The 25,681-nt window shown below is 48.9% G+C and overlaps 2 protein-coding genes across 4 annotated transcripts; one reads left to right on the forward strand and one right to left on the reverse strand.

Annotated features, from left to right (window-relative positions):
• Nucleotides 1–94: 94 nt before the first annotated feature.
• Nucleotides 95–9,282, reverse strand: PPT2 (palmitoyl-protein thioesterase 2). 3 transcript variants are annotated; one of them, XM_061147008.1, is made up of 9 exons: nucleotides 9,168–9,282; nucleotides 6,849–7,039; nucleotides 6,447–6,600; nucleotides 5,903–5,998; nucleotides 5,706–5,813; nucleotides 4,861–4,944; nucleotides 4,657–4,741; nucleotides 1,080–1,134; nucleotides 95–910 (listed from the first exon to the last, which is right to left on the reverse strand). In XM_061147008.1, exons 2-9 carry the CDS (start codon nucleotides 7,029–7,031, stop codon nucleotides 767–769), a joined length of 909 nt encoding a protein of 302 aa, XP_061002991.1. In that variant the 5' UTR covers nucleotides 7,032–7,039; nucleotides 9,168–9,282; the 3' UTR covers nucleotides 95–766. The 3 variants fall into 3 exon arrangements, with proteins under 3 accessions (XP_061002991.1, XP_061002989.1, XP_061002990.1); XM_061147006.1 differs by lacking the exon at nucleotides 9,168–9,282 and adding an exon at nucleotides 7,963–7,987; XM_061147007.1 differs by lacking the exon at nucleotides 9,168–9,282 and adding an exon at nucleotides 7,364–7,514.
• Nucleotides 8,838–13,140, forward strand: PRRT1 (proline rich transmembrane protein 1). Its single transcript, XM_061147009.1, has 5 exons — nucleotides 8,838–9,054; nucleotides 9,755–9,897; nucleotides 10,797–11,332; nucleotides 11,681–11,866; nucleotides 12,042–13,140. Exons 2-5 carry the CDS (start codon nucleotides 9,879–9,881, stop codon nucleotides 12,216–12,218), a joined length of 918 nt encoding a protein of 305 aa, XP_061002992.1. The 5' UTR covers nucleotides 8,838–9,054; nucleotides 9,755–9,878; the 3' UTR covers nucleotides 12,219–13,140.
• Nucleotides 13,141–25,681: the final 12,541 nt, after the last annotated feature.

The raw sequence follows: 25,681 nt of genomic DNA on the forward strand, positions 1-25,681 counted from the left end.
AGACGAGGCATCCGGGCACCCAGGCCCCAGGCTCTCCATCCCCACCCTCCTGGGGGAGCCAGGCCCCCCTCACCTGGAAATGAGGCAAGCCACACTGAGTAAATGGAACTTTATTTTCATAAATACAGGGGTAGTAACACACCCATTCAAGGGTAGCTAAAAGAGGGGCTGGAGCCTCAAAGAAACTAGGCTCCCAGAGGGCACCCCAATACTGAACATAGGGACTGGGGGATCCCCAAACCTGAGATGGGCCTCACAGGCCACAGATATTCCCCAACACTGACACTTCAAGAACAGAACTGTCCCCATAGTGGAGCCTCAGAACCCCACTCTCACAGGTGGTGCTTCCTGGGGGGTTGGGAGGGCTCACAACAGGGGAGTTCAGAGGAAAAGGGAACGTAGGAAAAACAGAAGCTAAAAATGTCCTGAGTGGCTTGGAAGGAGACCCTGTGGTGGGCAGGGGCTGGGTTCTCCTCCTGTAGAGCCAGAGACAGAGGAGCAGCAGCAATAGGAGCAGCCACAAGTTAATCTTGTTTCCCACTTCCCAGCCTTGGCCTTGGCCTTGGGGGGCATGGGAGAGCATGGAGCAACCCCCAAAAGGGAGGACACGAGATGGAGGAGACCAGGATGTGTCGTTCACAGAGGAGGGGTCCTGGAGCCCTGGTTGGTGGGGCAGTGTGGGACCAGTGAGGTGGTCACAGGCACACCAGGGCCTGACATCCAAGGCTCCACTCAGTCTCTGGGCGGGGAGTTCCTGAGGGGTCCCTCAGGAGAGCCAAGGTTCAATGCAGGTCTCATAAAGGGTACGGTTGGAGTGCCAGGCGGTGTGGGAGATGCCAGCCATTGGACACCTCACTATGGCCCCCCGGGCCAGGAGAGTCTTCAACCCAAAAGAGTCCCGTAGATAAACCTTCAAGGTGGGTCAGGGGGCAAGGAAGAAAGACACAGGGAGAGACAAAGTAAGTTCCCGAGGGCGTCCCAGACCCCCTCCCCACAGGGTAGACCCTTCAGCTTCCATGCCAGTGGCAGAGAGAAACCACAGTGTGTGCAGAAAGGGAAAGTAATTCCAGGGGACTCACCAGTTGCTTCTCCATCTCTAAGACTGTCTCATTTGCATCATAGAAACCAAAGAAGCTGCAAAGAGATTGGGGCATAAGAGGGAGGTTATCAGAGTGGGAGAAAATCAAGGAGGGGTAGGGACCTTCAGGAACTCATGGCCTGTTAGGGACACAAGCAGCAAGGGAGACACTCAAAATATTTAACTGGGTATCATGTACCTCAGGCTTCCCAGGTGGCGCTAGTGATAAAGAACCTGCCTGCTAGTGCAGGAGACAAAAGAGATGTGGGTTCAATCCCTGGGTCGGGAAGATCCCTTGGAGGAGGTATGGCAACCCACTCTAGTATTCTTGCCTGGAGAATCCCATGGACAGAGGAGCCTGGAAGGCTCCATGGGGTCCATAGTCCATGGGGTAGAAAAGAGTTGGACACGACTAAGTGACTTAGCACACACACATCATTTACCTCAGGAGGTAATGGATTAAGGATACAGTATCGCTTCTGCACAATTCCCATCAAAAATGCATAAGCTGAATCTAATCATGAGGAAATAGGCAACAAACCCAAACTGACTGCCATTCTATAAGATAGCTGGCTCGTTATGTTTCAACAAATATCAATGTCAGACTTCCTAGTGGTCCAGTTGTTAAGACTCTGCACTCCCAATGCAGGGGCATGGGTTCAATCCCTGGTGGGGCAGTTCCGCATGCCGGGGCCAAAAAAAAAAAAATCAGTGTCACAGACTTACTCCAAGGAATTATTCCAGATTAAACAAAACTAAAGAGACATGAGAACCAAATGGAACATGGGATCCTGAGTTGAATCTTTCACTGGATCTTTTTCCTATCTGGAAGATTTTAGGAAAATTTGAATAAGGTCTACAGAGAATTTTATCAATGTTAATTTCCTGATTTTGATAATCATATTGTAGATACATAAAAGAATGTCCTATAAGTAGAAAATAGACACTGACATACTGAAGTCTTAAGGGTTCATATATACACATACTCCACATATATATATGGATATCCAGAGGGAGAGACAGAGGACACTAATATAAACTTGGTTAAATGTTAACATTTGGGAAATCTAGGTGAAGAATATACAAGATTGCTTTGTATGACTTTGGTAATTTCTTGAGTATGAAATTATTTCCAAAGAAAAAGTTTTTAAAAATTTTTTAAATTAGGAATATTTAACTGTCATGGGCACTGAGTGGACACAGGCCAAGAATAACTGAACAAAGGCTAACAGTACTAAGTCCAATGGGCTATGGGAGCAAAGAGGAGAGGTTACTACCCTAGTTTTAGAGGGTCAACAAAGGCTTCCCAGCGATTAACCTGGACTAGGGAAAGCTGTCCCAGGCAAATGGAACAACAAGAGCAACACAGAGGTATGGCACAGCTGGGTACATTGGGGTGCTGGGTTGCGGGCCTGGAGGCCACGCTGAGGGACTAGATTTCTTAAGCCGTAGGAAAGCAGTAGGGGCACAAAGACCTGGGTTGGAACTCCAGCTCTGCCACACACTCCCCACTGTGTGTGGTTGATCATGTTGCTGATTTTCTTTGTCCTATACAAGAATACCTCCTTTGTAGAGAGGAAATAAAACATTGTAGTTAAGTCAGACAGCCTGACTTCACCACTTAATAACTCTATGAATGTAGGCAAGTTATTTAATCTCTTTGTACTTAAGTTTCCTTACAAGCCAAAAGAGGATATAGTAATTACCCTATAGGGTTGTTGTGAGGATTAAATGAGCTTTATTTGCAAAGTACTTAGAGCTACTTCTTATCTTCATAGGGTTGTAGTAGGTGTGAAATGAGATAAAAATAAATCCCACCTTTAACTACTATAAGGCATGTTACTCTTTCATTTATAACCTTCCAATGTGTTCCCATCTCACTAAGAATTAAAAAAAGAAAAAAAAAAAAAATCAAGGGTCATGGTTGCCAGGGGCCAGGGAGTAGCAGGGATAAGGAAGTTACCATTCTTTAAAGGGTTATGGGGTTTCAGTTTGGCAAGAAAAAACTGGAGATAGATGGTGGTAAGCTTACACAAGAATTTGAATGAACTTGAAGCCACCAAACTTACCCTTAAAAACGGTAACTTTTATGTTGCATATATTTTAGAAAAAGTGACATTACTTTGCCCCACGAAGGCTTTCTGTATCTGGCCCCCTTCTACCTCTTTCACCTTCACCCCAGCTTACTGCCCTCTAGCCGCATGGACCTCCTTATTCCTCAGGCCTACCCCAGTGTCTTTGCAGGTGCTACTCCTCTTCCCTAGAAAAACAAACCTAGACATTCCAAGCATATTAAAAAGCAGAGACATCACTTTGCCCACAAAGGTCCATACAGTCAAAGCTATGGTTTTTCCAGTAGTCATATATGGATGTGAGAGTTGGACCATAAAGAAAGCTGAGCACCGAAGAATTGATGCTTTTGAACTGTGGTGTTGGAGAAGACTCTTGAGAGTCCCTTGGACTGCAAGGAGATCAAGGAAATCAACCTTGAATATTCATTGGAAGGACTGATGATAGAGCTGAAGCTCCAATACTTTGGCCACCTGATGCAAAGAGTCAGCTCACTAGGAAAGACCCTGATGCTGGGAAAGATTGAGGGCAAAAGGAAAAGGGGGCAGCAGAGGATGAAACAGCATTACTAACACAATAGACATGAATTTGAGCAAACTCCAGGAGACAGTGGAGGACAGAGGAGCCTGGCATGCTGCACTCCATGGGGTTGCAAAAAGTCAGACACAACTCAGTCTCTGCTCAAATGGCAGCTCTTCCAGAAGGACTTCTCTGGCCACTATCTAAAACAGGCCCCAGCCATCCTCTAATCCTTTCCCTGCCTTATTTTATCACTGTCTGATATATGTATTTACATTTATTATCTGTCTCCCCTACTAGAATGTGAGCTACATAATAGCATAGACTTCTCTTTCATTTACTACTGCATCCCTAGGGTCCACAACAGTGCCTGGGCATACAGTGCTTGATGAGTATTTGTTGAATGACTAAAGTAGATCAGGTGACATTTCAGATCACTCATTATGATCAGAGGCAAACACATAGTGCCATGAAGCCATGGGTTTTCCTGAGGAATAGGATAGAGGGGACAAGGTTGGAGCAATTACCTTCTACTTCCAGGTAAGTGAAAGAGCTGGTAGGAAATGTGATTACATGGCATGGAACTATAGACATGTGTTGTAGCGATTTGTCAATTTCCTGGTTTCACTATTGTGCTGTCGTTACATAGGATGCAGGCGTTGGGAGAAACTGGGCAAAAGATACACAGGACTTCTCTAAACTATCTTTGCAACATCCTAAGAATCTGTAAATAGTTCAGAGTTCAAAGTTTTCACAAAGCGGGGCTGGTAGGGATGGAAAGGAAGCAGAGTCAGCAAGGCTTAGTGACTGGCTAGATATAAGAGGTTGGGACATGACTCCCAGGTTTTGATCTTGGATGACAAGATAGATGGAGGGTGGGGGGATTAACTGAACAGTGGAAGAAGCAGGCCAGTTTTAGAAATGAGATAAAGACTGGCTTGGATTGGGGTGTCCTTAGCCAACCTTCAGGCCACACAGTCCCTTATTACCTGGACTGCCAAGGAGTAATGACACCATCATCAGGGCCCCCAATCAGCACCAGGCGGCCCAAACGCAGAAAGTTCTTCCGCCAAGCTACAGGGTGGGAGTAAGAGAGCCTGAGTTAGTCACAGGGGTCAGGCCAGGTTGGAAAGGGGAATATAGGAGGTCAGAGAAGCAGAAAATGGGACCAAGGTAGGAGCTTGGGGTCTTACCAGTGGCATTGGGATGGTCTCTTTCCCCATTGATCAGGGCCAGGAAACTGCTGGCATTGAGGTACAAGTCATCATGGTGGGGGTCTGGGTACAAACAGCAGTTAGATCGTCAGAGAAGCAGGGAGAAGAGGCAAGACCAGATGCTGGAAGACCAATCAGAAGGCTACAGTAATAGACAAGGTGCACAGTAATATGATAGTAGCACTAATAATTGTAAACATGATAGCAAACACCTTTCTCTAGCACCTGCTATGAGCCAGATACTGTTCAAAGCACATGACATTCATTATTGAATCCTCATAAACACAATAAGAGGTACGTACTATATCTTTATTTTACAGATGAGGAAAACTGAGTCGAAGAAAGGTTGAGTAACCTGCCCAAAGTCATGCAGCAGGACTAGGCTTCAAACCCAAGTAGTCTGGACCCAGCATCCATGATCTTATAAACTATAACCAGGTGTTTGCAAACTATGACTCATTAGCCAAATCCAGCTCACTGTTTCTATAAATAAAATTTTGTTGCAACACAGACACATTCATTTACATATGGTATATGGCTGCTTTCACATGACTGTGGCAGAATTGCGTGGTTGTGACAGAGACTATATGCCTGCGAAACCAAAAAAAAAAAAAAAATTTACTGTCTGGCCCTTTAAGGATAAAGTTTGCCAACCCCTGCAGCAAGCTGTATTCTCTAAGGCAACAAAGTGAAACACATAAAGCATTTTGAGCAATAAATGTAAGTTATCATCATCATTGCTGTTAGTTATGGTAGAGGTGGGAGCAGCAGGCCCACCAGGATGCCCTTAGCATGGAGGCCCCCGTTTGGCATGTCCTACTCACCGTGCCAGTAGTTGCAGATGGAGAATTCCTGGCCCCACGGGCTGTAGCAGATCCGGTAGAGGTTAGACCTCATGGAGGTGGGGAACAGCCACTTCAAATAGTTTGTGTCTGGCAAGAGAACAGCAGTGCCAAGTGGCCCCAAGCTGTGTGCCCTCAAGACTCAGGGCCCCCCTATGGAGCCCTGAGTGCCCACTCACCTCCATACTGTCCCATCTGTGGAGAGGAGAGAGAGATGAAAGAATCTACGTTGTGTTCATCCATCACAGACAGCAGTGCCCGGCACACCAGGCCCCCTGCAGGCAAAACACCACATTGGGCAGGACTTAGAGACAGCCAGGCCAACAGTCCCCCCACCAACTCTGCACCCACACACACACACCATGTACCTCAGGAAGCTGAGACCCAGGCACACGTCCTGTGTCAAAACGCCCCACATCAGGTAAGTGACAAAGCCAGAATTCGATTCTGGGTCTTCCGACAAACCCTAGGGTGCTTTTTACTGTTCCCCCCCCCCCCCCATCCCTTATGTCCACAAGCCATGGGTGACGGGGAAAGAAAGGGGCAGCAGTGCAGGGAGCGGCCTTCCCACTCAGGACACTCACACAGATAAGACCCAGGTGCTGAGAGAAGTCAGAAAAGGAGGCAATGAGGTTCAAAAAAGGGAACACTAGGCAGTGTCCCTCAGATAAGGATCAAGCCTCAGATAGGGCTTAGAGGCGGGGAACGGGGGAGGGTGCCTACCCTGGGAGTAGCAGATGAGGTGCACCCCTTGAAGAGCCTTTGCCATGATGGGGGCCACAGCCTCTCGGAACCCTTGCACCTGTTCCCACAGGGGTCGCAAACTCTCTCTCCCATCGAAGAGATCGAGCACTGTCACCGCAGTCCCAGGGTGTGTCTGTGGGAAGGGGGTGATGCCGCAGCCGGGATGGACTATAAAGACCCCCCTCCACGCCGCCCCCCAGCCGGTGCCCACATGCCTATTGTGCCCTCCCAGAACCAGGGATCTCTCGTCCCGCAACTTTCCCCACGCCAGCACCAGCTCCGCGAGAAACTGGGCAGGCCCAGCGTCCAGTTCCCCATTCTCCCTCCCCAGCCTCTGTAGCCGCCACCAACGCCCCACAACCGGGGCGTCCCCTGCCAGACCTCATTGATATATTCCAGCAGGTGGCGGAAACTGTACGAACTGTCAAAGAGCCCGTGCACCACGATGACCGGCTTGTAGGCAGCCCGATGGGGCGCGGGGGCGGCGGGCAGCAGCAGCAGCAGGAATGGCAACAGAAGCAGGAACTCCGCCGAAGGGAGCCGCCGCCCCGGGAGCCCCAGCATGCTCCCGCCTGAGAAGGGGACGATGAGGGCCTGTGAGAGAGATGACAACACCCCCTCCCTTCGGAACAGACGCCGGCGATCAAGCCTCCCCCGTCCGTTCCCACACCAGGTCCTTGTCACAAAACATCCTACTTTTACTCCAGTCTTCACAAACACACACCCCCACCACGCTGCAGACGCACTGACGCGCAACCAAGCCCCGCCCCCAACGCAGCGGAGACTCGGTCCCGAGGCCAGGAGCTTCCTAATGGATCAAACCAGCCATGCAAGACTGAAGATTTGCAAGAAGGACCCCAGAGCAACAGCGCAGGACCCTGGGAGAAAACTCCCACCTGTCCTGGGTCCGCGAGCCCCACTCCGCCTGCTGTTTACTTCTCCCCAGCTTGGAACCCACGTGGGGGAGGGCAAGGGTGTAAGGAGAACGCGCGCAGGGGAATGACGGACGGGAGAGGGGAGGCTGCTCAGGGTCGCATTTAGCCGTCACGTCCGGGGCTTTCCCTAGCAACCGTGCCAGCGTCCCCCGCAACGCTGGCCAGAGACTGGAGGGGCAATGGAACAATCCATTGCGCACTAAGAGCCGGGGGGCGGGGGGGTGGGTAGGAAATAGGCGGAGTAATCCATTTAGATCGGCGGGGAGAGGAAGAAGTCGCAAACGTGTCCTGGGAATTGAGAGAAGGCCTTTTCAGGCCCTGCGGCAGCCGCGACCTAAGGGTCCCATTTCCCGGCCTTAATTTGCCCTACTTCCCAATGCAGGCGTCCGGCTCCGCAACGGAACACGGAGTTCTCTTTCCCCAGGGAGGCGCGCTGGAGGAATAGACCCGGGAAAAGCAGTCCTTGGTATTTTGTCCTCCGCCGGCTGAGGGCTGAAGGTAGCCCAGGCGGACCCTGCTCCTAACCCTTCCCTCCCGCCCGTGCCAGGCCTGAGTCTTACAACTCTTCATCCTGAAGTGCTTGTAGTGCCCTTGTCTCCAGAGACGCAGAGAGTCCTCGAGGCCCCTCGAGGTAAAAGTGCGGCTTGGCCCACTTTCTTCTGCCCTTCTCTAGGACGGAGCCCATCTACGACCCACCCCCCAAGGGGCGGAGAGCCCCTTGGGCAGCGCTGCCTCACGCTCCGCCTAGTTTCTGACTAGTCTCAGTACCTGAGAGACCCCACACCCCCGCCCTGAACCTGGAGGTCCTTGTGGGCGGCTCCTTACTCAGACCTTCCCACCGGGGCTGGACTTCTAACTCCAGGCGTCTCCCACCTCTCTCCCTGTGATCCCTATCGGTACCCAGGTGCCCGTGTTAGGGCTTTTACTGAGCATTTAAAGACGTTTGCCTTGATTTAAAAAATAGAAATAAAAATTTCGCAGCTCATCTGAATTCCTCTATGTCCAGGTCTTTGACAGTCTTAAGTCTTTCCCAATAAAACCAACTTGCGCCCCGAATTGTGTACAGGACGGCGTGGCGGAAGGGGGTTAGGGGCTCACGCGAACACCTCAGAAGCCAGAATGAGAGGTGTGGGGCCGTGATCTAGATCACTGGGGCCTGGGACTGGCCCTGACGAGCGCCGCTATTACAGCTCGGTAGTCTCCGCCTGCAGTCGGATGGGGAAGGATACAGCGCCCGGAGAGCGACTGCCTCAAGAAGGGGCTGGGAAGCACTGGTCTAAAGAGGGAGGGTGGTATCTCGGCTCTGCTTTTGCAAATAGCCCAATTCTGGTTAAATCTCGGCTGACTGCTGATTTTCACCTCCGCTCCCCATGTACAAACTCCCAAGATGCAATAAGCAAAATTAAAAGACTGCAATTACCGCTGGGCCCCCGGGTCGACTCAGGCGATGGCGCTGCGTCTTGGCGGGGGTGGTAGGTGGGTGGGATTTCAGGAATGGATCTGAACACTGCGGGCCCTGGAAACTCTTTAAGAAGCCCAGTAAGCAAAGCGGGGGAATGGGGGCCAAGCATGTACTGCCAAACTGAGATGCCGGCAATGAGCAGTTGATTGGTTCTCTCCTCCCAACGCGCTACAGCTCCTACATACCGAAGGTAAGAGGTAACTAAGTATCCCCCAAGCTTCCTCTTCGTCCTACCCCCGCCCCCCAACACACCACAAGCCCTACTACCTCCCAACGGCTATAGACTGGGGTCTCTCAATTTACCTCCGGATTCCTCCGAGGCCAGGGCGGCAGGTCGAGATCAAAACCCTGGGAACTTTTCCATCGCTGCTCTCAACTGCACACGGTTCTCTCTTTTGTTGTTGTTTTTATGGTTCTGTCTCACACAGGCATCTCTGGCACAGATAGGGAAACTAGAGCCAAGGATTTGGGAGAAGATCCCGAGATCTTACAGGGACTCTGAGGGATGCTGAGGGGGGGGGGGGGCCTGACTGGGGTGAAGAAGATCCAAAGGGAACTGGGGTACTGAATCCACTGAGCACCTGCTCGCTTCCTCCCACAGTATAATCACTACAGCCAGTCTTGAAGGGGAAGACTCCAGAGGCTTCTTTCTCCCTCCTTCCTTCCCTTAGTACCACCCGCCTTGCCCGGTCTTGCTTGCCTCCCAGTTTCCATGACAACTCCAAAGGAACCCAAACTGGGGGCTTGAATGCCGGGGTTACAGGAGGCGAGACATAGTCCAAAAGCGGAGAGAGACCAAGTGGGGGTATCTCTGAAGGCTTCCCCCTCCCTCGCCTCGGTCCCTTTAAGCTCCCCCCTCTCAGCTTTCCCTCCGCCCCCCGCCGCCACAGTCTTCATCTCTCCATCTCTGCGCTGCTGCCGGCTGCGCAATCTGCGCACCCAGACTCCGGTGCTAGCCAGGGACCCCGACTCCGGACTCCGGCTGCACGGATCTTGTCCCAGGGAGAGCGAAGCATGTCGTCCGAAAAGTCAGGTAGAAAACAACAACAAAGCCCCTCGCCCTCTCCACTGCCTCCTGACTACCCCCCCCCCTTACCCCTCCCTAGCGGGTGGTTCTGTTTCATTCCCCTTCTATCCAGCTCTCCACATCCCTCCCCCCAAGCCCCTTCCTCTTTCTATATCCTTCCCTTCTCTTCCTTTCCTCTGGCCAGTCTCAGGCTCGGTCCCTTGCCAACAACATGGGTGGGGGGCAGGTTAAGAGGGTGAGGGAAGTACAAGACTGGTTTAGCATCAGCCAGGTACTGCATGGATAGCATCATTGGGAGTGACAGATGGACAGATAACGCTGGCTCGCATGGAGACATCCAGGGGGGAAATATGGAGAGATGATCAGATGGGGATTGCCAGGGGAGCAAAACCCAGAGGACCCTTCTTAATCTGCCCTAAAAGAGGTTCGGAGAGTCCAAGAGAGACTAGGGGACCCCCTCCCCACTGAAGGAATGGCAGAGTGGAACATATTATCCTACATGTGTTTATACAACTGTTGGACTGAGCACATGTTCACACAAGTGTTGCATGTCTACACATGTGCATATGCAGGACTAGCTCAGACAGGCAAACCCCAAAGCAGCCATAAGCCAAGAGGGATAGAGTTTGGGTCTGCAGGTTAAAGCTGTGTGCCCATTGCTGAAGCAGTGAGAGGAGCAGAAGAGAGCTATGACCTCAAAACTAGATTAAAGGAGGGGGGACGGGCTGTTGGCCTAGATACCACCCTCTCCTGCCCCAAGAATGAGAGATGGCTTCTCACTCATCTCCTCTCTGTCTCTCCCATTATCTTTCTGCATCCCTGACCCTCTGTGTCTCCCCCTCTCCCTCATCTCATCTGTCTATCTTATCTCTCCCCATGCTGGCTCCTCTGCTTACCGCCCCCAGGCCTCCCTGACTCAGTCCCTCACACCTCTCCACCACCCTACAATGCCCCCCAGCCCCCCGCGGAACCTCCTGCCCCGCCCCCACAGACAGCCCCTTCCTCGCACCATCACCACCACCACCACTACCACCAGTCCGGCACGGCCACCCTCCCGCGCTTAGGGGCAGGGGGCCTGGCTTCTGGGGCCGCCGCTCAGCGCGGTCCCTCGTCCTCCGCCACCTTGCCAAGGCCCCCACACCATGCCCCTCCTGGCCCGGCCGCTGGGGCGCCCCCACCCGGCTGCGCTACCTTGCCCCGCATGCCACCCGACCCTTACCTGCAGGAGACTCGCTTCGAGGGCCCACTGCCCCCACCGCCGCCCGCCGCCGCCGCCCCGCCCCCGCCGGCGCCCTCTCATACTGCCCAGGCCCCGGGCTTCGTGGTGCCCACGCACACGGGAGCAGTAGGCACGCTGCCGCTGGGGGGCTACGTAGCCCCGGGTTACCCTTTACAGCTGCAGCCTTGCACTGCCTACGTGCCGGTCTACCCGGTGGGCACGGTGAGTACCGGGCGGACGGGACTGGAAGGAGGGGGCTGGGGGAAGGATGGAACAAGACATGGAATTGGAGGCACACTGGGGACTGGTGGGAAAGAGGAACAGAACCAGGGCACCAGGCGGCGATCTGGGGGCAAGGGAGAGGAGAGACTAGAGAAAGATCTGGGAATGGGGTGGGTGTTCTGTTGGAGTCAAAGATCAAGATCTGGCAGGGGAAATAGCCTTGAAGTCCAGAGGAGGTTTAAAAGAGGGAAACCATCTTCTTTCTCTGCCAGAGGTGGAAAGCTGGTGGGCTCAGAGAGGGTAAGAATGATAGACAGCCTCTCCCCACAACCTTCTTTCCTTCCACAGCCCTATGCAGGCGCGACCCCGGGGGGAACAGGAGTAACCTCCACGCTCCCCCCGCCACCCCAGGGCCCAGGGCTGGCCCTGCTGGAGCCAAGGCGCCCGCCCCACGACTACATGCCCATCGCGGTGCTGACCACCATCTGCTGCTTCTGGCCTACAGGCATCATTGCCATCTTCAAGGCAGTGCAGGTGTGTGTGGGGTGAGGGTGGGGGAGGGGACGGAGGCGGAGGATGGAGAGGAGGACTCAAGAGGTTCTTCTTATTCCCAGGGAGTGCTGGACGTTTGCGGAAGCATCTTAGAGGGAGGCTGAGGCGTGCAGCCGAGGTATCGGCTCTCTGATCTTCTCTCCCTCCCCCTCCGCAGGTGCGCACGGCCTTGGCCCGCGGAGACATGGTGTCAGCTGAGATCGCTTCACGCGAGGCCCGGAACTTCTCCTTTATCTCCCTGGCGGTGGGCATTGCAGCCATGGTGCTCTGTACCATCCTAACCGTAGTCATCATCATTGCAGCGCAGCACCACGAGAACTACTGGGATCCGTAAGGACGTCCACGGCCCGGCCCGCACCCTATGCCCCTCGACGTCCCAAGCACGTTTTGCCGTCAAGCCGGGGATCCACAGTGGGCGCCCCGCACACCCGCTTCTGGGGCTACTGGACTTGGTTACATCCTAAACTAGGCCTCCACGGAAACTCTCGCCTTGCGAGCACGCTCGGAATCCAGTTCTTCAGGAACCTCGCCAAAACCCACACAAATAGGGACGCCACTTCCCGGCCGGGCCTTCAGTCGCTCCAGGCCCCCACCTCCTCTAAATACAGCACCCCTAGCCGAACTCCCTCGGTCACGGCTCCGCAGCCTGAAAACTGGTCCCTAAAGCCCCGCCTCCCCTATAGGTTCCGCCCCGGCTCTGATAAAACCCCGCCTCCAGGTCGGCAGGCTCCGCCTTCTTTTCTTCCCTGCGGGGTGATTCAGTCCGGTGATTGGTTTGTGGCGCCAGGCCTCGCCCCGATAGTTGTCAATATACTTGTCACTCCACACCTTCCCCCTGCGTGAGAGCCGAGCCCCAGGTTAGCCATAACCCCCACCCTCACCTCCAGTTCTGTCTCTCCTCCACTCCATCCCCGTCTATTTTCATGCTAATCCCAGGACCTCTATAACTTTTGGGGTTCTTTATTATTATTATTATTATTATTTTTTTTTGGAATGAGATTTAGGAGGTTACCGGTTTCGGAACCTTCGGAACCTGGGATGAAGATTACGTCCCCGTTCTCTGTAAATACTCCCTTCCTCCTATCCCAACTGGGCAAGCGGGCAGAAAGAACCGAGGGTACAAACAATATCTGGAGGGAGCCAGCCCAATCCCCGTTCCTCAGTAGTCCTCACCTTGTTCTGATCTGTGTGTGAGTGTGTGTGTGAATTTCTGAAAGACAACATTAAATAGATTAAGTGGATTTATCACCCGCAATCCCGAAGACTAGCAAAGACCCGGCTCCTTTGGTTTCGCCTTTCACTTCTTATCTCCCCTTCTGGGGACGTGGGGGAGGGGCGGACAAAAACTGACAGAGGCAATAGTGAGTGGAGACAGATTCAGGCACACCACAAAGATGGGAAAGGAAGGTCCCCCTGGGAATCCTATTGGCGAAGACCTGGGGATCCATTCTTAGTGGAGGTTTCTTTACCCAGCACACCTTTTCCATTCCCTACCAGACTGGACCTAAGACTTTGGAGGAGGATTTACGAGCAGATCCAGGGATCTATCCCCAGAATTCCAGGAAGGCAGGAGGAAAGTAGGCAGAGTATTCTGAAAAAGTTGGCTAAGGACAGGATGGCCTGGGGTAGGGAAACATGCCCAGCTGCCCACAGCTGTTCCTGCTCACAGGCTGGAGGGTGGCAGGCAACTCCGGTTAGAGCCCTACTTGGTGTGTTGTACCAGTGTAGGCAAGGCAAAGGGAGCACAGAGCTACTGTGACAAAAATACCATCCCTGGGTGGCTTATAAAAAAAAGAACAGAACTTTCCTGGAAGTCTGAGATCAGGTGCCAGGACGGTCAGGTATAGGCCCTTTTCTGAGTTGTAGATCTCTAAATGTACACCAATCCCTGTCTCCTCACTGTATCCTCACTTGGCAGAAAGAGCTAGGGAGCTCTGTGGGATTTCTTTATTTCCTCATTTATTTGGCCAAAGGACTTGTGGGATCCTATTTCACCCCTGTTCAGCAATTGAACCACACCTCTTGCCTTGGAAGCATGGAGCCTTAACGACTGGATCACCAGGGAAGTCCTTGTAGGGTCCCTTTTACAAGGGTACTAATCCCATTCATGACGGTGCTACTCTCAAGACCTAAGTGCGTCCCAAAGGCCTCACCTCCCAATACCATTGTATTGCACATTAGAATTTCAACATATGTTTTGGGGCAGGGAACACAAGTATTCTGACTAAAGCAGAGTGCCAGGGAGAAAGTCAACAGCCTCACACATCCACCTGGGCTAGTTGCCCTCAACCAGGAGACCTCTTGGGGAGGGGGAGGTGCCACAAACAGTGGACTTGGTATCTTCAGCAGTGCGCTGCAGGACAGGGTCCTATCCTGAATTCCATGCTGGTGGGATGCTGGTGAGACATCCCAGCTGGTGAGATGATGGTTGAGACATCACCTCCGACAGCAGGTGTAAACCCTGAAACTCACAAAGTTTATAATCTAAAAGGGAAGCCATGCACTGTGATAGGAGACATGAGAGGAGGATGGGATCGTGGGTTCTCCTTTGGACGGTTCAGGTTTACTGTGCCCTCCTTACCCCACTTCGTGAAAAAAGAACTTGCATTTGCAGTTTGCACTTCCTCATTACCTACTCACCACTTCCAACCCCACCCTCCCCTCTCTCACCTCTGTTCAATAGGGTGCATTGTTGTCAGAAATGTCTAACCTTCATATCCACTGCTTCTTAACACTTTGGAATATGCTTCCAATCCAAACTTTACTGAAACGTTTTTTTCAAATAGTATTCAATGACCCGAAGTTACCAGGAGCCAAAACCCATGGTATTTTCACAGTACACTGCCTCTCTGAACCCTTCCATGTTTGTCCCTTCACCCTGGATTCCCCACTTGCCCAGGTTCAGGGATATATTACCTCCTCCCCCTCTACCTACACACAAACCTCACTTCATCCTTCCTCATCTCTCCCCGCCTTTTTTTTTTTTTTCCCCTCCTGTGCTTTAAGCATCTATATATGGACTTTTTTTTCCCCTTCTCTGAGAATTTCCCTTGAAAAATCTCATCCATTCCACATTCAGACATCATTTGTAACCAAATGCTTCTTTGCTACAGACTGAATGTTTGCGTTTCCTCAAAATTCATCTATTGAACCCTAATCCCCAGTGTGATAGTGTGGCATTTGGGAGATGATTAGGTTTTGAGGGTAGGCCCTCATGGATGGGATTAGTGCTCTTATAAAAGAGATCCCAGAGGGACTTCCCTGGTGGTCCAGTGGTTAAGTTACCACACTTCCAAGGCAGGGGATATGGGTTTGATCCCTGGCCTGGGAACTAAGATCCCACATGTCCCGTGGCATGGTCAAAAGATTTAAAAAAAAAAAAAAATTTTAATTAATAAAAGATCCCCAGAGAGTTCCCTTACAATTTCACTATGTGAGGACATAGCTAGAAGGTACTCTGTGAACCAAAAGAAGCTCTCACTAGACACTGAATCTGCCAGCACCCTGCTCTTAGAATTTCCAGCCTCCAGGACTTGAGAAATTGACTTCTGCTGTTTATAAGATAGCCAGTTTATGATATTCTGTTAACAGTCCAAGTTGAGTAGAACACTCTCCAAATTCTGTACTTATAAGCATTCCTCTGGTGTCTGTGGAACATGTGGACTATGTGTGAAAGTCGCTCAGTCTGACTCTTTGCGCCCTGAAATTCTCCAGGCAACAATACTAGAGTGGGTTGCCATTTCCTTCTCCAGAGGAGCTTCCCAACCCAGGGGTCGAACCTAGTTCTCCTGCATGACAGGCGGATTCTTTAGAGTCTGAGTTACCAGTGAAGCAATGCAGCCGTCCTCTAAACTCAGCTGGTTCCAAACCAAACAGATAAAATGCCACTGAAAACCAGCTGTCTCCCTCTGTAGACAGCACCAATTCCCCAGTGCCCTTCCTTATTTGAAAACTTGATGCCTCTTCCACCTCCTTCCTGCCTTTACTTGTGGTGAGCTGTTAAGCCCAATCAGTTCTGCCATCATGATGTCTTTTGAATCTGTAATTTTCCCCACTTCTTGCTGGAAAAATGACCTCATCTAGGATCATTACCACAGTTCCCCTAATAGGTCTCCCTCTTTGCCACCTCTTCCTACCTCAGGTCTCCCTTGACACTGTTGTCGGGTTATCCTCCCTAAACATGCTTTTTACAAACTCTTAACATGCTCCTCAAAAGCCCTTCAAGATTCCCTCTTGCTTACTCAACTGTTCACAAAATTTTAATCTGGCCTTTGACCTCTCCCATAATTTGAAATTATCCAGCTTTCTGTGAAACCAAACTGTATTATTCATCATGCCCACCTCCAGATCTTTATTTACCCAGCTGTCCTCAAATCTAGGAGCTCTTTCTCTAATATTTGCCTGTTACAAACCAAATTGTTTGCTGCTTGCCATGTGTTTCAGACCACATCTAAGCTTAAGCTCATGATATTTTCCCTCTTTTCACATCTGCTTCTCCACTTGGCCAAAATGTACCAATCCTTCAAAGCTCAGATCAATTCACTCCTTCACTGCAGCAAGAAGAAAATCTCTCAGGACTTCCCTGATGGTCCCGTGGTTAAGAATCCACTTGCCAATGCAGGGGACACAGGTTCAACCCCAGGTCTGGGAAGATTCCATATGCCACAGAGCAACTAAAGCCCATGCCCCATGACTACTGAACCTGCATGCTAAAACTACTGCAGCCGGTGTGCCGAGAGCCTGTGCTCAGCAACAAGAGAAGCTACCTCGATGAGAAGCCTGTGCACTGCAGTGAAGGGTAGCCCCGCTCACTGCAACTAGAGAAATCCCTCAAGCAGCAACAAGGATCCAGCCCAACCAAAAATAAATAATTTTTTTAAAAACTGAGTATAAGTTGCCTTAAAAAAAAATAATAAAGCAGTGGGTTTCTAAACACAGCTCCAGGCATTCCTTGAAGTCATGATTCTTGCCTCTGGCAATACATTATAGTCATCTGGGGAGCATTTAAAAAGCCCAAAGCCCAGATCACATTCTAAACCAATTAAATCACCATCTCTTGGGTCTCAGGCATCAATATTTTTAAAGACATCCCCAGGTGATTCCAAATCCAACTCTGTCTGCACCATACCTGCACCTAAGTGCTGAACATGTCTGGGGAAAAATGCACAGTCATACCAGCTAGTCTCACTTCCTTTGAGTCTTCAAGGTGGCCTGCAAGCCTGCATTTTCCCACATTTCCTGAATCTGAGATCACAGTTTCACAAGATGAAGACCTTCTTTCCTATCTCAGTGAGAAAATAGAAACTCTCAGAAGAGAACCCCCTCTGGTCCCTGCTCCAAATCTACCAGGCCACATGCATCTCTGTTGAATTTAGTGACTTCCCCTTGTTACTGCAGAGAAGCTGACCTGTTCCCTAGTCCCCATCCTATGTGGGTACTAGGATCCCAGCCTTCTCACCTACACAGAAATGGAACTCTTGAAATGATCCCCTATCTCTCTCACATAATCAATTTTCCCCTCATTACTGAAACATTCCATCACCATACAAACATGCTATAATTATATAGCTCATCTTTGAGAAAAAGGGAAAAATAAATTCTTTTGCTACTAACCTATGTAGTAAAAGCACAAAATTCAGAATAGTGGTTAACCCATGACAAGAGGAGAATTCTTTTGCTTTTTTTTTTTTAATTGAAATGTAGTTGATTTACAATGTTGTGTTAATTTCTGCTGTGCTGCAAAGTGATTCAGTTACACATATATGTGTGCTTAGTTGCTCAGTCATGTCTGACTCTTTGCAACCCCATGGACTGGGACCTGCCAGACTCCTCTGTCCATGGGGATTCTCCAGGCAAGAATACTGGAGTGGGTTGCCATGCCCTCCTCTGAACCCAGGGATCAAACTCAGGTCTCCCACATTGCAGGCGGATTCTTTACCATCTGAGCTACCAGGGAAGCCCTACACACACACACAAACACACACATATTATTCTTAATATTCCTTTCCATTATGGTTTGTCATAGAATACTGAATATAGTTCCGTATGCTATACAGTAGGACCTTGTTTATCTATTCTGTATATAATAGTTTGCAGCTGCTAATCCCAAATTCCCACTCCATCCCTCTCCCACCCACCCATCCCAGCCAGGAGAATTCTGATTGGAGAGAGGTACATAGGGAGCTTCAACAATAGCCAGAAGATTTTAGTCCTTAAGCTGAAAGAGGTTTAATTACTTTAGGATATGTATGTGCCATGGTTGAGAAAGTCTGGTCTAGAACCATTAGCAACATTTGACACAGTTGATCACTTCCTCCTTGAAGTGCTTTCTTCACTTTGAACACTCTTTCTGGATCCAGCTTAAGAAAGTATACACTAGCTCCTTATTTGCTACTTCTCAGCCTTCATCCACTCTTTCAAACTCCTAAAAAACAGAGGGCTCAGGCCTCTGCCATTGGCCCTCTGCTCTACCTTGATCCAAACTCCTGTGCTGCTGTTGTTTCTTGGCTAGCCCTTTAATTGGATTTTCTGCTTTTATTTTTGACTTACATAGTCCTTCCTTCATGCTGAAACCAGAGTCATCTTTTAAATTACCAGATCACTCACCTTGCTCAAACCCTCTGATGGCTCCCAATCATACTCAGAACAAAACCTTTACCTTGGCCTACCTGACCTGGCTTCTCCCCGCCTCTCTGATTTCATCCCCTCCTACTCTTTTCCTCACTTACTCTGATTCATCCACTCCGGCCCCATTATTCTTCTAGCAGCTATGATTTAATATAAAAATATAGTTCCTTCTTGCCTCAGGGCCTCTGCATTTGTGTCTTTCTCACCCTGGATACTGTTCCTTCAGATATCTGCCTGCCTGCTCCCTGACATCATTTATATCTTTGAACAAATATCATCTTTACAAGGAGGCTTTCTCTCATCATTTGATTAAAAACAGCACCATCTAGACTTCCCTGATGGTCCAGTGGTTAAGATGCCTCACTGCCACTGCAAGAGATGCAGTTTCGATCCCTGGTCAGGGACTGAATAAGTAGCTCATGGAATTGTGTGAGAAGAAATGAGGTAATACACAAAAGACACATAGAGCAATATCTGGTAGCACTGTGGTCATAATGCATGGTCACACATTGGTACACAGCATCTTTCATAATTTAACATTTTATTATGGAAAAGGCTGCCCTTCGCTGCCTCATCTTGCCTGAAAACCCTACCTATCAGGGAAGCACAAGCCAAATAGCTTGGAAGCAGAGAAGAGAGAGGAACTATTTTGACATAAATCCCAGCAGAACTAAAAAACCAAAGCTAAACAGAAGGGAAAATTTATTTAGCCTTTGGAAAACTAGAATTTTTGTCTCTTATTCTGCTGATAAATGACAGAGAATAAGTGCAGCATATGGTTCCATGTGATGAGTATGGAAAGCAGGGGAATGTGAGGGGTGTAAAAACTTCCAGGCAGCTTGATGCCTGGTGACAGTATAAAGAGATGCTGAAATTGACAAGCTGGAGATGAATAAAACGGATGTAAAGCAGCTTTCCTTTCCTTTTATCTCCTATCTTGTTCGGCTTCCTCCACCTGCAGTAAATCAATCTCTGCATGTCCAAATTATGGCCATCTTCCCTGGTGGCTCAGACAGTAAAGAATTTGCCTGTAGTGCAAGAGACCTGGGTTTGATCCCTGGGTCAGAAAGATTTTATGGAGAAGGGAATGGCAATCCACTCCAGTATTCTTGCCCGGTGAATTCCATGGGCGGAGGAGCCTAGTGGACTACAGTCCATGCAGTCGCAAAGAGTTGGATACAACTAACACTTTCCAAGGCTCAACCCTTTGAAGTCCTTTTCAGATCACCTCCAGTTGGAAATAACTTCCCTGCCACTTGTCACTTTTTACCTTTCATCTGGAGCTTTTGTCAACTATAACTCTACCCTTGTTAGATGGGGAGTTCTGTATTTACCTCCATGGCTCACTGACTAATCTTGAGTACTCAGTAAAGATTACTGAATAAATAAAAGAATGGTTACCCCAAAACTGGGTTCATCTCTTGGTGGGTGTTGATCCAAAAGCCCCAACCAAGCCAAGGACTGGTAGGAGGAAGTATTTACTACGTATAGCAGGTAAGGAGAACACTGGGGATCTTTCCCAAAGTTGTGTCTTCTTGAACAGCAAAACCGAGGAAGTTTTCAGGTAAGGGTACATGCATACTCGTGAAGGGACTTGGGCATAGTATGCATATTCTTTTCTTTAAAAAAAATTTATTTCTTAATTTATTTTTGGCTGGGTTGGATCTTCATTGCTGTATGGGCTTTTCTTTAGTTGCGGCAAGTGGCAGCTACTCTCTAGTTACAATGCACAGGCTTCTCATTGCAGTAGTTTCCCTTGTTGGGGAGCACAGGCTCTAGGGCACACGGACTTCAGTAGTTGCAGCTCCTGAGCTCCAGAGCACAGGCTTGGTAATTGTGGCACATGGCTTACTTGCTCTGAAGCATGTGGGATCTTCCCAGATCAGGGATCAAACTTGTGTTTCCTGCATTGGCAGGCAGATTCTTTTCCACTGAGCCACCAGGGAAGCCCTGTTATTCATACTCTTGAAGGGGATTGAACAGAGGAGAATTCAGTATAGAATTGGGGCAAAGGTCAACAGAGTTCAAGCTTTAGTTGACTGAAGTCATGAGGGTCAGAAGCATCAGCATCCTTCAGGTACTCGTTGATCTGGCTGTTAAGCACATGTGAGGGATGTTGAATTCGGCAAAGCAGCTCAAGAAATTGCTTCTGGCTAATTCATATCATTGAAACAGAACTGGAAGTCTTTATGATTGATTTATTCTTTGCTATTGTTACTTCTCTTGCCTGGTAATGAGGTAGGCTCATGATGGGTTCCTGGGCTGGTGTCTGTCAAGCGGAGTAAAATTCAAGCTTTGTTCTCACCCAGACACTCCGAGGACAAAACTGGTGGCAAAAGCTGAGCTCTGCTAAAGAGATAAAGTGCCCACTCTTGAGGTCAAGGAAGACTTCCCTGTCTGCACATGCGCAGGAAGGCTTCTTGGGAGTTGAAAAGGGAGGAGGCCTCATCCCATAATAAGTGTGGAAATGCACCCACAGACCTCTGTGGTGGGAGCTATCTTAGCAAAGAGCTGTACATGCATCTTGGTAAGTGTCCAAGGACCAGTCAGGTGTGAGGAAAGAGACAAGACAATTGGTCAAATGTAAACAAAGAGCCAGAAGGACTATCCTATATAAGTAATTAACTCACCTCTTTCCTGCATGCTCCTCACTCAGGACCCCTGCATTCCTCTTTGAGTATGTATTTCTGCCTTGCTTCAGTCTTAAATAAACAGACTGCTTCCCTCTGTGTGATCTCCCAGTGTTGTGCTATCTCGCTAACTTTGTATCTGTTTTTAGTCTTTGCCTCCTTGAAACATTCTTGCTTTCAAAAGGGGATAAAGAGCCAGGGTCACTTTGCTTCTAATCTCTAGCCTGTGCTGGTCTGGTGGCTAGGGTTCTTTCTCATCTAGATTCAGTTCAGTTCAGTTCAGTCGCTCAGTAGTGTCCGACTCTTTGCGACCCCATGAATCACAGCACGCCAGGCCTCCCTGTCCATCACCAACCCCCGGAGTTTACTCAAACTCATGCCCATTGAGTCGGTGATGCCATCAAGCCATCTCATCCTCTGTCGCCCCCTTCTCCTCCTGCCCCCAATCCCTCCCAGCATCGGGGTCTTTTCCAGTGAGTCAACTCTTTGCATGAGGTGGCCAAAGTACAGATTACCCAGGTTCAATTCCTGGGCAGAGAACTAAGATCTGTCTTTAGGACCACTCACTGCTGCCTCTCTGAGATCATTAACAGTCATTGTTCTTGTAAGATCATTATTACTGAGACTTGTTCAAGGGCAAGCATTATGGCCAGGCTTAGATCACAAAATGTCTTGGGCCTAAAGTGGCTTCTCTTATGTTAAAAAGCTGTTATCTGATTCTTTTCTTCTGGGGACCACCCCTACTCTATCTTCTTACAGAATGGAACTTCACCTATTAGAGGGCTCTGTGTGTGTTAAGACAACATGTAACAACAATCAGTTCACAAATTACCTTGCACCAGCTCCTGAATCTCTCTCTCTTTGCATTCTCCCATCAGACCAGGTCTTTATTTATTTATTGACTGTAGCAGAGCAGCATGTGAAATCTTATTTTCCCAGGGATTGAACCTGTGCCCCTTGCACAGAGGGAGTCTTAACCACTGGACCATCAGGGAATTCCCAGGATTAAATCTCTAATGAAGGCAAAACAATGCCTTTATGGGGCCAGGTAAGGAGAGCAGTAGAATAAGGCCAGATCTTCTGAGATCCAGTGATCTCTAGACAGACCTGGGGATATAATCCTCCAGGCTTGTTGCTCTTCTCTTTTTTCATTCCTTAGTGACTATCTCCAGAGAACTGAGCCCTAGAATATAGGATGCAAGGGTAGGGGAACTGAGAGAGAGCAAGTAGTGTGTCCGTCAACATTCATGTTGTAACGCTTTAGGGGGACAGCCGATACTATTTCCCATTTCTGAGTCTTCACATCTTGACCCCTTCCTAGGCCTGTGCATCCCAAGCTGAGAACAGGGGGGATTTACAGATCCATGAATGTCTTTTCTGGGGACTTTTCAGTCCTCTTATAAAACTTAAATTTTGCATTTTCATTTTAATGGGTCATCTTTTTAAAAATAAAAATATTTTCTTCCTGGGTGATTTTGATTACTATCTTTAGCGGTCTGGGGCCTTTGTTAGTGTATTTGCTTGTTTTCGACATTTTTTTTTTTTCTTTCTTTTTGGTGAAGTCGAACAGCTCTTAGTTCCCTCACCAGGAAATGAACCCATGACCCCTGCACTGAGAGCTTGGAGTCTTAACCACTGAACCATTAGGGAAGTCCCTTATGTTTGTTTTTTACATATAGTCACAAGGATGACAAGGGACCACCCAAAGAGGCAAAGTTAAACTTTTAATTCAGTGTTTCTCAGTATGTGGTCTATTGTTGTGTTCTCAGAGGTTCAGTTCTAACTCATTCTTTAGATGGTAACAAAAATGTCTCATCCTTGGGACTTCCTAGCAGTGAGGGTAGTTAAGACTCTGCACTTCCAATGCAGAGGTATGAGTTCAGTTCCTGGTTGGGGAACTAGGATCCCAAAATACTCTGAGGCTCAACCAAAAGGAAAAAAGTCTCATCCTCAAGGGATATTCCCTCACCCCTCATTCACTCTAAAAGCATCTCTCACTTCTTCATACAACTTATTCTCCATGCCCCAACTATAAGCTCCATGAGAATAGGGACTGTCTGTCTCATTCATTTATGTATCCCCAGTTCCTAGCATCCTGTCTAGAACATAGGAGGTGCTCAATAAATATTTATTGAATGAATGAATGGAGAAGGAGATGAAACACAAAAGAAATAGAGGCACTTTATTCAGCTCACAGAGAGACAGTCTGACCCAGTCCACCTGTCAATGGCTGCAGAAAAAAAATTAAAACATTCTCTCCTATTTTAAAGAAAAATGGCCTTTTTACTTACCTCTCCCTCTCTGTTCTATAAAACAAACTGGCATCTAGACCCCGATAAGATGGTTATTTTGAGACATTAGTCTGCCATCTTCTTGGTCTGCTACTTTCCAAATAAGGTTGCTTTCCTTGCCTCAAAAAAAAAAAAAAAGAAAAGAAAAGAAATAGAGACAAGGCCCATGCCTTGTGGAATCTGTTGGAACTGAAACATATACACACAAAACAGTAAGAGACCATTACAAAGCAATACATTTGTAGCAGAGTAGTTTTTTTAATTGAGAGAAGCTAATCTCTGAAGGGTCATTGGAGTGGACCTCGAAATTAAGGCACACATAATACAAATTAGCAAACTTTGTCCAGGGATCAGAATGTAATCAAATCCTCTGTGACTCATTCTAGACTTTCTGTCTTTCCTAGAAATCCCTGAAATGGAACAGGGAGGGAGAAAAGGTAGATCAGCTTTCAAAAGGAACGTAAGGATTCCAAGAATCAGAGTATTTAGCCTTAGTTGAAGTGGACTAAGGTTACACTAGCACAGAACCTAGTAATAAAGCTTTAAGGGAAAAAAGGTCTAGTTTAGTGATCTGAGACTCAACACAAAATGAATGGAGAGGGCTGTTTGACACAAGTCTGTGGCTAATGATGACATTACTTCCCCTCCTGGCTGTCCTGGCATGGTCCTTTAGTCTGGGACACAATTGTGAACTGAACAATTGCAAACTGAAGAGGGAGCCAAAGTGAAAACTAAGAGTGGAATTCTCCTTCCCTGAAGAGCTGTCATAGCCTGCCTGTGCAGGGAGCTGGACGAGCAAGCCTGAATCACAATAGGGATCTACATGTTTTATTAGGAAGAGGAGGACTGGTTTTTCCACTGATATGTCCAGTGGATCAGGTTATACTAGTTATACATGTAAAACACTGGAGTAGGAAATGGCAACCCACTCCAGTATTCTTGCCTGTAAAGTTTCATAGACAGAGGAGCCGGGCTGGCTGCAGTCCATGGGGTCACAAGAGTCAGACATGACTGAGGATGTATGCATAAACAAAATACTTGAACAAACTAAAAGGACACAGACTAAAAGGTCAAAAGAACAGGATGAGGTTATTCTGCTGCTGCTGCTAAGTCACTTCAGTCGTGTCCGACTCTGTGCGACCTCATAGACAGCAGCCCATCAGGCTCCCCCATCCCTGGGATTCTCCAGGCAAGAACACTGGAGTGGGTTGCCATTTCCTTCTCCAATGCATGAAAGTGAAAAGTGAAAGTGAAGTTGCTCAGTCATGTCAGACTCCCAGCGACCCCATGGATTTCAGCCTACCAGGCTCCTCCATCCATGGGATTTTCCAGGCAAGAGTACTGGGGTGGGGTGCCATTGCTTCTCCAGAGGTTGTTCTAGCGTCACACTATTCAAAGTGTGGTCCACGGGACCACCAGCAGCAACATCCAAGAGTTTGGTAGAAATGCAGAGTAGCAGATCCCACCTTAGACTTCCTAAGTCAGAACATGCATTTAACAAGTTCCCCAGATAATGTGTAGGGTCATCAAAGTTTGAAAAGCACTGTCTATAAGATTCCTTGAGGGAGAAGAGCTCAAAAGGCATTGACGAACATGAGGCAAAGGTAAGGCAAGCCTCAGCTGGATGGAACCCCAGCCCCCTGCAGAGGAAGCTCAGCATCCTAACCATTGGACTATTAGGGAATTCCCCCAGGGTTTATTTTGAAGGACTTTGGACAGAACGGGCCACTCTGACCGGGTGTCCCAAATGTAGTGAAAGTCACTCAGTCCTGTCTGATCCTTTGTGACCCCATGGACTATAACATGCCAGCCTCCTCTGTCCATGGAATTTTCCAGGCAAGCATACTGGAGTGAGTTTCCATTTTCTTCTCTAGGGGATCTTCATGACCCAGGGATTGAACCCTGGTCTCCTGCATTGCAGGCAGATTCTTTACTGTCTGAGCCAAATGTAGGGGTAAGTATTAATAGAATAGCACACGTGGGTTTTAGGTGGCCAGATAAAAGGACTGGTCACAGCTGCGATCAGTCACCCCAGCTCCATCATTCCCCATTATATCCTCTTTGGGCCCAATCTCCCATTCCAGACCTTCTCCAGACTTTGACGCAGCCGTACCTCGCCTAGCTCGGTACGATTTGGCCTAGTCCGGTCGCAAAGGCCTGGAGCTTCTCGGTTGCTGGGGTGTGGCGGTGAGTCAGTGGGGGAAATGATGTAACGTCCAAAAGGCGGGCTTAATCAGACTTCTCCCTCC

Source organism: Dama dama, chromosome 7 (genome assembly GCF_033118175.1).
Source record: "Dama dama isolate Ldn47 chromosome 7, ASM3311817v1, whole genome shotgun sequence".
Lineage (NCBI taxonomy): Eukaryota > Metazoa > Chordata > Mammalia > Artiodactyla > Cervidae > Dama > Dama dama.

Excerpts from the sequence above, each read along its gene's own strand:
- PPT2 (XM_061147006.1), bottom strand. Across the intron at positions 5,814-5,902 it reads ACAGATGGGACAGTATGGAG|ACACAAACTATTTGAAGTGG; the intron begins GTGAGTGGGCAC and ends TTCTCTTGCCAG. Across the intron at positions 1,135-4,656 it reads ATTACTCCTTGGCAGTCCAG|CTTCTTTGGTTTCTATGATG; the intron begins GTAATAAGGGAC and ends ATCTCTTTGCAG.
- PRRT1 (XM_061147009.1), top strand. Across the intron at positions 11,333-11,680 it reads CGGTCTACCCGGTGGGCACG|CCCTATGCAGGCGCGACCCC; the intron begins GTGAGTACCGGG and ends TTCCTTCCACAG. Across the intron at positions 11,867-12,041 it reads CCATCTTCAAGGCAGTGCAG|GTGCGCACGGCCTTGGCCCG; the intron begins GTGTGTGTGGGG and ends CCCCCTCCGCAG.